Source organism: Mesoplodon densirostris, chromosome 15 (assembly GCF_025265405.1).
Source record: "Mesoplodon densirostris isolate mMesDen1 chromosome 15, mMesDen1 primary haplotype, whole genome shotgun sequence".
NCBI classification, from domain to species: Eukaryota; Metazoa; Chordata; class Mammalia; order Artiodactyla; family Ziphiidae; genus Mesoplodon; species Mesoplodon densirostris.
Window position 1 is genome coordinate 41255810 of NC_082675.1, and position 13055 is coordinate 41268864.

At 40.2% G+C, this 13055-nt stretch overlaps 1 protein-coding gene across 5 annotated transcripts in view; it reads right to left on the bottom strand.

Moving 5' to 3' along the window:
* Positions 1 to 13055, bottom strand: part of OSBPL1A (oxysterol binding protein like 1A) — a 247180-nt gene that overhangs the window by 224593 nt on the left and 9532 nt on the right. For all 5 annotated transcript variants that reach the window (XR_009534543.1, XM_060119253.1, XM_060119255.1 and 2 more), the window contains 3 exons: positions 10619 to 10741; positions 4498 to 4583; positions 3560 to 3634 (listed from right to left, as the gene is read on the bottom strand). Coding sequence is in view for 4 of the 5 variants with exons in the window: in XM_060119253.1 (XP_059975236.1) it covers positions 3560 to 3634; positions 4498 to 4583; positions 10619 to 10739 (282 nt within the window). In the remaining variant the exon portion in view is untranslated. The remainder of the gene's footprint in view (positions 1 to 3559; positions 3635 to 4497; positions 4584 to 10618; positions 10742 to 13055) is intronic.

Below are 13055 nucleotides of genomic sequence, written 5' to 3' on the forward strand. Positions count from 1 at the left end.
ACAATGTCTAGTTTTCAAAAAAAAGTTGTGAGACATGCAAAAAAAAAAAGGGAAGTATGACCCATAGTCTGAAAAAAAGCAGGTAATAGAAACTGACTTTTAATGGGTCCATATGTTGAATTAGCAGATAAGAAGTAGAAAGCTGCTATTATAAATATGTCCAAAAAGTTTAATATCCAAAGGGATAAAATGGTACACTAAAGAATATTTGTAAAAAACCAGAGAAGGCAGTAAATGAGGAACTAAGGAACAAAAAACCTGAGACATATAGAAAACAAGTACAAATAGAAGACATAAATCCAGTTATTAACAACTAAATGTGACTAGACTAAACTAAATCAAGAGGGAGAAATTTTCAGATGATAAAAACATGCAACTGAATTATATGCTGCCAACAACAAACACACATTAGATTCAAAGACACAAGGAAGTTGAATGTAAAAGGAGAGGAAAAGACATAATATAACCAGTAACTATAAGAGAGCTAGATTGGCTATATTAACATAAAACAAAATAAACTTTCTGGTAAGAAATGTTACTGAAGGCAAAGAAAGACATTTCATAATGACAAAAAAGGTCAATACATCAGGAAGGCATATCCCATATAACATATCCCACATAATCCCACTATAAATGGATATGCACCTAACAGAGCCACAAAATTCATGAAGCAAAATCTGACAAAATTAAAAATATACAATTCAAGAATAGTTGGAGACATCAATATCTCACTCTCAGTACTCGATAAAACAAGCAGAAAATCAGTTAAGGATAAGAGAACTGAACAGCCCTATCACTAACTTAACCTAATTTACACTTATAGAATACTCCACCTCAAAGTAGACTACATTTTTTTCAAGCACTCAATAAACATTCTCAAGGATAGATCAAATGCTATACTGTAAAATAATTCCTAATACATTATAAAAGAATTTAAAGTACATTCTTCAAAACACAATTCAAAGTAAGTTACATGATCACAAGGGAAATTAAATTAGAAATCAACAATGGAAAGAAATTTGGTACATCTCCAAATATTTGGCAAACAACATAGTTTTATATATACCTGTGGGTCAAAGAAGAAATCACAAGGAAAATTATAAAATAATATTAATATTATTAACAACCTTATGCCAACAAATTAGACAACCTGGGTGAAATGGAAAAATATCTAGAAAGACAAAATAACCGAAACTGACTCAGGGAGAAGTAGAAACCCTGAACAGATCTATATTAAATAATTAAATTGATTTAGTAATTTAAGATCTTCCCACACAGGAAGTCTAAGCACAGATGGTTTCACTGTGCTGAATAAATATCAAATATTTATTTGATAAATATTTTATCAAATATTTAAGGAAGAAATAATCTTTCACAAGCCTTTCGGAAAACAGAAGAGGAAAGAACATTTCTCAGCTCATTCTACGAGGCCAGTATTACCCTGTTACCAAAGCCAGACACACACATCTCAAGAAAACTACAGAGCAGTACCTCTCATGAATACACACCCAAAAAATCCTTAAGAAAATACTAGAATCCAGCAACACATAAAAAGGATTATTAACCAATAACAAGTGGGATTTATACAGGAATGCAAGGTTGGCTTGAAATCTCCAAATTAATGTAATATACCATATTAATAGATTAATAAACAAAAATCATATGATCATCTCAAAAGACAGAGGAAAAACATCTGACACCCATTCACGATTTAAAAAAGAAAACTCTCAATAGACTAGAAATAGAAGAAAGCTTTCTCAACCTAATAAAGGGCATCTAAGAGAAACTTACAACTAACATCCTATTTACTGGTTAAAGACTAGATGCTATTATTCCCCAAAGATCAAAAAACAAGGCAAAGATTTCTGCTCTCATTGTATTTATTCAACACTATACTACAATCTAGCTAGTAAAACAAAGAGGGGAAAAAGGATCTAGATTGTAAAGGAAGAAGTACAATAAATTTGTCTTTATTTTGCAGATGATATGATCTGGTATATAGAAAATCTTATGGAATCAACAAAAACCTAGTAGAACTAAAAAGCAAGTTCAGCAAGGACACAAGATAGAAGAGCAGCATAAACACTGTCTTTCTATATAATAGCAACAAGAAATTGAGAACAATTCCATTCAAAATAGCACCAAAAAGAATACAATGCATAGAAGTTTAACAAAAGGAGAATAAGATCTGTGTACTGAAAACCTCAAAACACTGCTGAAATAAAGATCTAAATAAATGGAGAGGCATTTGATGCTCACAGATTGGAAGACAATGTTGTTAAAGTGGCATTTCTTCCCAAATTGATCTGCAGGTTCAAGACAACACAATCTCTATCAAAATTCCAACAGGTGTTTTTATAGAAATTAACAGAATAATCTTAAAATTTACATGGAAACACAAACCTTTGACTGACAATAGCCAAAATAATTTTTCAAAAGATCACAGGTTGGAGAACTTACACTACCCAATATCAAAACTTAATTACACGGCTTCCCTGGCAGTCCAGTGGTTAAGACTCTGTCTGCACTCCCAATGCAGGGGGCCCATGTTTGACCCCTGGTCAGGGAACTAGATCCTGCAAGATGCAACTAAAGGTCCCGCACGCTGCAATGGAGATACCTCATGTGGCAACAAAGACACTGCACGTGGCAACACAGACCCGGAGCAGCCAAAGAAATAAATATTTCTTAAAAATTAATTACAAAGTAATGTAATAAGACAGTGTGGTATTGGCGCAAGGATAAAATACAGGTCAAAAGAAGAGAACAGAAAGTCCACAAATAAATCCTTACATTTATGGTCAACTGATTTCCAACAAAGGTGTCAAGGCACTACAATGGGGAAAGAATCTTTCCAATAAACAGTGAACAGATTAAAAAATGTGGTATATCCATACAATGGAATGTCATTCAGCCATAAAAAGAACAAATTACTGATACATGCTACATCAAGGAGGAACCTTAACAAAATTATACTAAATTTAAAAAGTCAGACACAAATGTTTGTATGATTCCATTTACAAGAAATTTCTAGAAAAAGCAAGTATCTAGAAACAGAAAGTAAATCAGCGGTAGCCTGAGGCTTGGCTAGAAGCAGGAAATGAATGCAAACAGGCATGAGGAACTTTCTGGGGGAATGGAAATGTCCCAAAACTAGATTGTGGTTGTGTTCATACAACTGTGTAAATGTACAAAAAGAAAATCATTGAAATGTACACTTAGAGCAGGTGAGTTTCATGCAATGTACATTATTCCCCAATAAAGCTGTTTTAAAAATAAAAAGAAGATGAAGAAGGTGCAGGAGTTCCCCATCCCTGGAAGACACAAGCATAGACTGAATGAGCTCCCATCAGGGACACGAGGGTGGAGTCTCCATGACCTTCGTACTTGACCTCACTGTCCATCACTAAAAGCCTGAGGTCTTTTAACCCAAAATGCTGGTTTATACATTTTTTGTGGCTTTTCACAGTTGCTATTCCTAGGGTTATAAGGAGAAAACATTTGTGACTGCTCTTTCAAATATTTCACTTGCAAACATTGAACAGAGAATGTTTTTCACCTTTCGTCCTGTAAAGGCAGCCCGATGAAGTGGTGTGTCTCCCATGTCATTTAATACATTTACTTCTGCACCAGCCTAGTAAACATGAAAGCTTTAAGCATTTTCCACATAACAAGAAATATACAAAGGTGAAAACAGTTCCCTAAAAATATATTAAATATTTAAAAAATTAAAATAATTGTTAATATTGACTGGTTGTCACTACTAAAAATAAGTTCAGTTCACAGTAAAACAGTAAGCTTATAGTAAAAATCTACCTGATAGGTAGAAAATAAAAAGCTACTTTTCTTTAAAAATCTATATACCCCCTTTGCTCTACTTTAGAAACACTCATATTGAAAAAAAGGAGAGTCGTCTCTGAATAAAATAGCACATTTTCTCCACCAATTTAATTTAATGAGTTTAAGGGAAAAAAACGAAAAAGATGCCACCATTGAAATGGTGGAGGAGCTGGAGGTTTAAGGGCTGCCTTAGCTCCTGGATTTCAGGTTTGGGGCCACCAGATCAATTTTAAGATGAAACCCAATTTCAGAAATATCAGTATGTGTGAAATTATTCATCACAGAATTGAGAAATATGAGTTCTTAAGTTACACCGTGCTCATTAAGAGATTCTGACATTATTTTTTAATTACAAAGGACGTGCTTTGGTCATTTTTTTTAACTATGCTCAAAAAACAACGTAGTATCTTCATTAATTCATATGTCCATTTTTGCAACTCTAAAAAGTCAATGATGTAAAAATCAAACGACTGAAAAAACAGAATTTTAATTAGTCAGGCTACCCTAATTCATGTATTTAGCAAAGAACAATTAAGTGATTAGCAACTGCTTTGAACAGGCCATTATGCATCATGGCCCAGATAGCTTTTCCAAGACATTTATAATTTCCATAATAGCCATATTTTGTTTATTTAAAAATTAAAGCCATACATATACCTTTAACAGATCCTGGACCACTTGCCTATGTCCAAAATAGCAGGCCAGATGAAGAGGTGTCCAGCCCAAATTAGACTTACTTCTTCCTAAAAAAAAAAAAAAAAGGAAAGAGGTATTTTTAGATGTTACTGAGGTAACTGAACAATAAAATTAATTTCTCCTTAATACTCTGCTCCAACACATTGGCCGGTGGCTCCCTTTCACACTGCACTGTTGATGAGTGAGAGGCAGGAGACATGACACTGTAATACATGTTCTGAGTGAGATGGGGCAGAACTCACAGGACCCAGATTCTGCGGCCACCTTCCTAACTCGATGTCCTCACTCTTAACAGGGTGGAAGGAGACTTGATGGGGGTTACATTCAAACCGGCCTGCGGCTCTAAGGTGCCGAGCGAGTGTCTAACCACCCTGCTGTCAGCAAACGAACACGTGGGTCTATTGGCACAGCATTTCCTGAAAAGCACCTCTTGTTGAAAACCTGTCCCATGTCAGGAGAGTGGACAGAAAGGGGAACTGGGAACCAATCTTTCCTGCAGTGTTTAGCAAGCTGTCGGCGCTGCAGACGGTGACTGAAAACGGAGCCTTGACTTCAGATAAAATCTCAGGTAATGAGGATAAGGGTTACCAGCATGGGAGAGTCCAACTAGATAACAAGAACCCAAATTAAAAGCAACGAAATGTCAGATCCCAGCTGAGGAGAGGTATAAAACACCTGAGCGTGGTGAAAACGAGCTACATAATTCAATTTAGGAAAAAAAAAAAATAGGGCATTATAGCTTAAGCTGAGAGAGCTTCAGAAGATCTCCAAAATTCCAAATGAAGCTTGAGAGAATACAGCCTATGAAAGCCGTGAAAGCCCACCACCGCCCTAGAGGGTCTCCCGAAGCCCAGCAGCAAGCTGCCCAGCCCTCCCTGGGAGGAGGTGGAGGTTAACGGCTGCCCTCAGCTCCTGGATTTCAGGTTTGGGGCCAACAGAAAGCCCGCCACCAGCCTCAGTGTACCCAGAACAGGGCTCTAACAGCTCCCAGAGGGACTGTCACCACCAACAGTGTCCCTGTGACTGTTTGCCACTTACCAAACTCCCATAACTGTTCCCTCTCAAATGGGTGCCCTCTGGAACCCCTAATTCCACAGGCAATGCGTCCTAGAGCCATGGTCTATTGCATGGAACCTTTCTCTTTACCCTCTGTCCTTAACCTAGCTCTTCCTGATGACAATGATTCTCCCTTATCCCTCGGGGGGAGGCTCCCCCGTTCCCACACCCCCACTGGTCCTCACGGCACAGAGCCACGTGAATTTCCTCGTCAAAACCCAACGTGGTCTTTGGTCAATGACCTCTCTCGTGTTACAACCCCTCCTCTGAGGCTTCTGACATTAAGCACCGCTACTTGCCCCGCAAATGCTTTCTCTGCCGCCATCTACTGGCCTCCAAGTGGCTCACCCCTCACCAGTTAACTCTGGGCAGCAGAGTCTTTCTCCCTGCGGCAAATCCTGCCACCATCCTAGGGGTGACAACTACGAGCCAGTACCCTGGTGTCTCCGATTCTCAGCTTCCCTCACTCCCCCGCAAACCTGGCCTCTGCTCCACGTCGGGTACCCAACCCCAGGGCCAGAGTCTGGATGTCATCACCACGTCTGAACTCAGGAACACAAAAAGCCCACTTTCCCACAGAGTGCCCACTTTCCCACTTCTTCACACAGACAAACCCCCAGACTTGTTCTTCAACTGAACTGACTCTCCAGTTCTTTAATCACATCACTTTCCCTCTATGTAAATACCCCCACCATCTTCACTTCCTTCGGTAAATCCAGCATATATTTCTTGGTCCCTCACTTCAACATTTCTTTGCCAATATCCTCAATATCCTATCTTTGTCACAGCAGCCTAGAAAAACCCCAAAGCCTGATAAACACACTAGCTCAATTTTTTCTATAACCACACCCAGGTTGCTAACAGTGGTGGAATAAAAATAACAAAACCTTGTGGACTCATGGCTCCATAAAGTCAGCATCTCATACTTCAGCAAAGCCTTCACTGCTGCCCGGCAATCCTTTCCACACTGCCGTTCAGGTGTCCCTCCTATGTTCCAGCACAGGTATATCAATCCTCACCACTCCCTTCAAGCCTCTTACCCAGACACCTGCCTCTTAGCAAATGATCTGATCTCTTAGCTTCACAAAGAAAAGAGAAGCTTTCATAGGATTCCCTGGGCTTCCTGGCACCAAATCCACCCAATACCTCTACCCACAGGCGCCCATCCTTCCTCCTGAGGCCTCAGAATAATCACGCTTCCTGGATCCTGGATCCCATGCCCCCCTGCTTCCCAAGTACTCCTTTTCCTCCCTATCTTCAACCTCTCCCTCTTTAGTTGGGAATAGGAAGGAGCAGGTGAGGACTTGCGTCTCATCCACCTAACAAGCAAAAGCACCCAACCCCCCCCTCTCTGGTCCCGGGCGCCCTCTGGCCCTTGTCCTCCTCACTCTCCTCCCCTGCCCCCAGTCTTCACGCTTCCCACCTCGCGTTCCCTCCCATAAGCTACCCACCCACTGCAGACCAGGTTCATTTCCCACCGCATCACTAAAACTGTCCTCAACTTTTACCAATAAATGGTGTCAATGGATCCCAGGGGCACTTTTCAGCAGCCAGCGCACTGTGTCACTGGACGGCATCTGACAGCCCAGGCCAAGAGCCTCCAGAGCCCTGCACTTCTTCCCAGGGCTCTGTGGAAACTCCACTTTCTCTGATTATCCTTCATTACTAGAATCACTAATAATGACACCTCTTGGCCCTTTCTCACTGCTTTGTTTATAGGCTCTTCACTTCAAAATCCATATTTCCATTTCCAACTCTCTACTATTCACCTCCATTTGGACAATACAAGAATACCTTATGCTCAGGAGGTACAAAGCTGAACTCACTTACCTTACACATACACGTGTGCAAAGAAAAAGCACCTGTTCCCCCTCCCACATCGTTTTCACAATGAATTGCCCCATTATTCACCTCCCTTCTCAAGTCAGAAATAAGCACCACTCTTGCTGCCTTTCTCCTTTTCACCCCTGCCCAACTCAATCAGTCCTATCCATTCTACCTCCTAAATGTTAACTATACCTACTTTTCACCATTCCCATTGCTTCTACTCCCATTTAACTACAACAGTCTCCTCTGAGTTGCTGCAGCAGCTTCTGAACGGGTCTCCTCACCATCTAGTGCTTCCACATGGGATTCTGAATCAAGAAGTCAAAATATACAGAATCCGAAATAATTCTTAAAATACTCCAAATACCAGTAAAAATGTTTAAAAAAAAAAGGGCCATACTCTACAAGTTCTTGATCATCTTTAATAATTAAAACCTACTTGTTAATTTCACTTTGGTAAATAATGTAGCAGAGACACTTTCCCCTATCAATAAATCAGTGTCTACATAAAAAAATAAATAAGCAAATAAATGAGCCATTAAGTCATGAAAAAAAATGCTCCAAATATCCTTTATACTCTTTACAACTTATTATGGACACTCAAAATTTTTTTATCAGTAAGAAATATCAAGTTTAGAAATATTTACAGAAAACTGTACCCTATACTGAATATTAAACACTGGGAAACACCAGCAGATGTTATGGGTAATACTCAAGTAACTTCCCATGCAGACCTTCCAGCAAAGCAACAGGACAGCACTACACAAAATCATGTACTGATGTTGCCGATATAAGCTCTTATTTTGCTTTCAGAAACATATTTCTTAGATCATCACTCATAGAATTTATACAAAGCATGCTATGCGTATAAACATATTAGTATTTATTTCATTTGCAAGAATGTCTCGCCACTAGCAACAGACGGGACCATGAACACACACTGGTAACGGCAACAGCTACAAGCCAAAATGCCCAATTAGCTCTTCCTTTGTGCCCCTAGCCTAGAAGTGTTGACCTTAACCTTCAACTGCACGTCAGCGCTTCCCTCTCTCCCTTCAACTGACATTAGTGGATTCCTCCCAACCAGTAACATCTCTATGTTGATTGTTGGGCTTTAATTCTTGCAGAAGAATTATACTACACTTTACCAGTTTCTCAATTTCTCAGGGTTTGGAAAAACAAAATGAGATAGAAAAGAAAACCAAGAAATGCCAGGCACAGTGATTCCCATGTGGAGACACACACACACCCAGCTCCAGCCCTCCCCACTCACTTCTGTTGGGTGAACTCACATCACCTGATTACATTGTTCCTCTACATAAACCCTTCAAACTGCCCTTAAGACAAGTTTGACTGACAGGTATAATGAGGGTGAAATTTTGAAAAAGCAGTAACATCTGTCTCTCAGTTTTACATTTCCAAGTAGGTGACTCTCCACTAACTAGCCTGAGGCAACCATGGGTGAGGGGGGGCGGTGGTTGGTAGAAAGTAAAGGGTTACTGAAGATTATCAAATCAGGCATGTTTCTGGCATTCCAAACAGAACCCCAAGGTAAACATTAAGAACCAGGTTTCTGTTGAAGGATGAGAAGGATTTTTAGAACTCCTTTAGCACTCCAAGAACCGACTCAGACTATAATTTCTGGACAACTCAGAGCGTGGTTTCTTCACTGCTACAAAGATAATACTCCTTCCGCACTGAGGGTGAGGCCATGAAGTCTGCTGCTCTACGACAGGAGGAGAATGTGACTCAGCAGAACAACATACCCGTCAGTGACAGAGGGCTGTGGGAGAGGAAAGGACATAAAATGGGGCACGTGGCTCCTGATTCTAAGCCCGGGGAGTGAGAGAAGTCGAGGGAACACTGAGAACAGGCAGTGGCATGTAGGATGCTACGAAAAGGTCCCCTGCCAGGCCACCTAGCCTAGCACCAACCTGCACGGTGGCCACGTCAAAGTAAACTCAGTAGTGCAGGCAGAGGGAGGGCCAAATGTTGGCTACCTAGAGCTGCTCCAAGCCCCCATGGGTCACTCAACACCCCCATGGCCACACCCACAGGAGTGTGGCCAAGGTGAACCAGCAAACCTAGGCCACGTGCCAGAGGGAGACATGAGAGGTTCAGGGTGACACAAAGCCCACAAGAGCCAGGATGAGACTCCCAACACAGCCAAGGAGCACCACCTGTGCTTATGAAAAACCTGCATTTGACTCTGAGTTTTACTTCAGCTACAAATGCTTCAGGGGCACTAGGAAGACAGGTCACCAAGGAACCAAAGGCCGTCCACACAGAACAAGGCTCGCCTTTACATTTACAGGCCACCTTAGGTGAGATGCGGGAGGACACAGGTGAAAGGCTCTGGGAGGCCAATCATTTATCAAAAAAGCTACTGAAATGGAGGGACCCAAAGACTTATATTTAGTCCTCCAAACTCCCAGAATGAGAAGGCGCTTGTTGAAATATCAGAGCCAATTTAGAAAATAAAGCCTATTTCTCTACACCCCTGAGTTTAATATACTTGTAACCTTGCTACACAAGGCACATTGTGATTTGGCTGCTACCTACCCACCTAGCCTTATCCCTCACCCCTCCTGCCTGCAAAAGGTCTTGCCATCTGGGCTGCTTCTCACCTCAGGACCTCGGCATATGACGTTTCTTCTGCCTTGACCCCTTTTCTTCTCCATTTTTACTTGGTTAAGTCTATGCACTTTTCATATATCGCCTTAGAACAATTTCCTCCAAGAAGCTAATCCTTCGAGTTCCAGTTACATACTTCTTATATGTTCCCTAACACCCTGCACTTCATAGCTTCCATATTCTGAACATATTGTGCAATGCAGACTAGTCTGAGCTAGTAAGCTACTAATCTCAGTGAGGGTAAGGATCCTGTCTGACAACATTTCTAAGGTACTTCACATGCTTCACCTACAACGTCTTCGAGAAAAAGAAATTATTATAGCATGCATCCTGTGGACTCAGGGGTCACCCTTGTAGTTCATAAGGTTTAGGACCCATGACAAAATTAAGACTGGATCTCAACTTCTCTGACTTAGAGGGGAGGAGGAGAGTATCCACTCTTATGGGGGTTCTTCCTAGGATAAGAGATGAAAATTTATTTCAAGTTCAGAAAAATTAGTGCTAAGTAAATGATAAAGTAGTGCATACTCATAAGAAAAAGCTAAAAAATCCATTCAAAGGTTACCTTTGCAGTTAATGTCAGCAGTTACTTCATTCCTTTCCATGGTCTCCAATAACTGTCTTACTTCTTCAGCGTTGCCGTTTCTGGCGTGATGGAGAAGCTGTTGCTCTGCTTCTGTGCTCATTTCTAGATTTAAAAAATAATAACATTGCTATTATCGAAGAACATATATTAGCTTTTGGATATTATCTAACAGATAAAAGGGAAAAAAATCATCTTCATTCTGCAGCTAATAAGATAGACACAAGAAGTGATTAAATGAATCAGCTGCAGGGCCAAAACTTGACCTTGAGACTCCATGCCCTTTGTATTATTACTGAAGAAGTGCACTAGACATTTGGGCAAGTTTCTTACTCTCTCAAAGCTTCAGTTTCCTCACCTGCGAAATACAATCAACCTCATGACCTGTTGTAAGACTGTGTCTATGAAAGGTATTTTGTAAATAGTTATTAGTACAACATCAATAACCAGATATAAAGTTAAAATATGGCAATTCAGCAGTTTGTATAGAAATATCATAGGGCTGAAATGTAAATTAACACAATGTGAGAAACTGGTGAGAAAATAAATTACAGATAAGGATCCTGGAGCTACGATACTTACAAATAAACTCTCATATTTTCTTCCCAAGCCTCAAGCCAACTATAAAGGATTACAACCAAATTTGAAGCACTGATGTCAAAATGTTATGAACAGCAATTCCCAGAAAGAATACAAATTTCTTTCATACTGATAATCAGTTAAATGCAAATAAATCAAACACAGTGATTTTTTTTGCCTACCTGATTAGCAAAAATAAAAAAATTAAACACACCAAATGCTGGAATTAACAGAAAATGTGCACTCCAGTAAACTGTTAATAATATTATGCATATTATATATTATAATAACATTCACACAATCCTTCATGTGCTGCAGGGGGAGAGGCAACAATTTGACAAGATGAAATAATTTCAAAATACACAAAGGGTTCCAGGAGATAGCCAAGTAACAAATACCAGGGATCTGTCTCCCCACCTACACAACAACTGCACTGGCTCACTCTGTCTGATGTAACTAACAATTCTTTGGAACTCTGGAACCTCCTGAAGGCTTGCAACTGCCAGGGAAGACTTGGAAGGTAAATGTGGTTAATTTCAGCTCTTAGGGGTAGCAGCTCCCTACCCCCCACCTCCAGCCACTCAGCAGGCACCTGTGCATGTGCTCCTGGAGCAGCTTGCTGGAGCTGGCACCAGCAAAAAGGACCCTGTCCTCCAAATACTGGGGAGCCAGGCTCTGATCACTGATTGCTGCTTCTGACCACAGAAATGCAGACAAAGAAGTGGGCAGCCATTGTTGTTGCACCGGCACCCTTGCTGCAAGCCTCTCAGGTGGCCTGGACTGCCAGAGGATTTAAAGGACCAGCACCCTTTTTCCCCCTCTCTTCTTTTTTTCTGTTTTCCCGCTTAAATTTCCCCTTAATTTCCCTCTTTTAAAGACTAGGACATTCACAAACAACTGCATATATGGGGAAAATTACAATGTGACTGTTCATGCCCACCAAAGGCTCAAAAAAGACATGAGACAACCTTAAGTTTAGGCTGGCCCTCAGTAGAAAGGCAGTCTACAACAATCAAAAAACAAAAAACGACAAAAAATTAGCAAACCCTGAGGAAGAGGAGTATCTGATTTCTAGAGTTACTACATTAGATTCAAATGTCCAGTTTTCAGCAGCCCAAAAAAAAAAATCACAAGGCATATAAAGAAAACAGGAAAGCAGGGCCCCTTCAAAGGAAAAAAATAAATCAACAGAAACTGTCCCTGAAAAAGAACTGATGGCAGATATTCTAGACAAAGACTTCAAAAAAATGTCTTAAAAATGCTCAAAGAACTAAAGGAATATATGGAAAAAGTCAAGAAAATGTATGAACAAACTTAAAGAGATAGAAAGCCTAGGGAATTCCCTGGTGGTCCAGTGGTTAGGACTCCATGCTTTCACTGCCCGGGGCTCAGGTTTAATCCCTGGTTGGGGAACTAAGATCCCACAAGATGCATGGTATGCCCTCAAAAAAACAAACAAACAAACAAACAATGCATGGCTAGATTGCATATAATTTCTTAGATTGTAAATATGTCTATATTTTCTTGAATTTCAGAAGGAAATTTTTAATAACAATTTTTCCCCTGAATTTTGTTTAGACAGAACATTGGTGAAAGTATTCTTTACCTGTGGGTGGAGAAAATAAGAGATGTCCTAAGAGAATAAAAGCCTAAAAGGAAACCAAAAAGAAATTTTGCAGCTGAAAAGTACAATAACTGAAATGAAAAATTCACTTGAGGGATTCAAAAGCAGATTTGAGCAGGCAGAAGAATCAGTGAACTTGAAGATAGGACAATAGAAATATCCTTTTCCTGCTTTTTAAGAATGAATCAAAGAACATTTGAAGTAAGTATCTTCAGA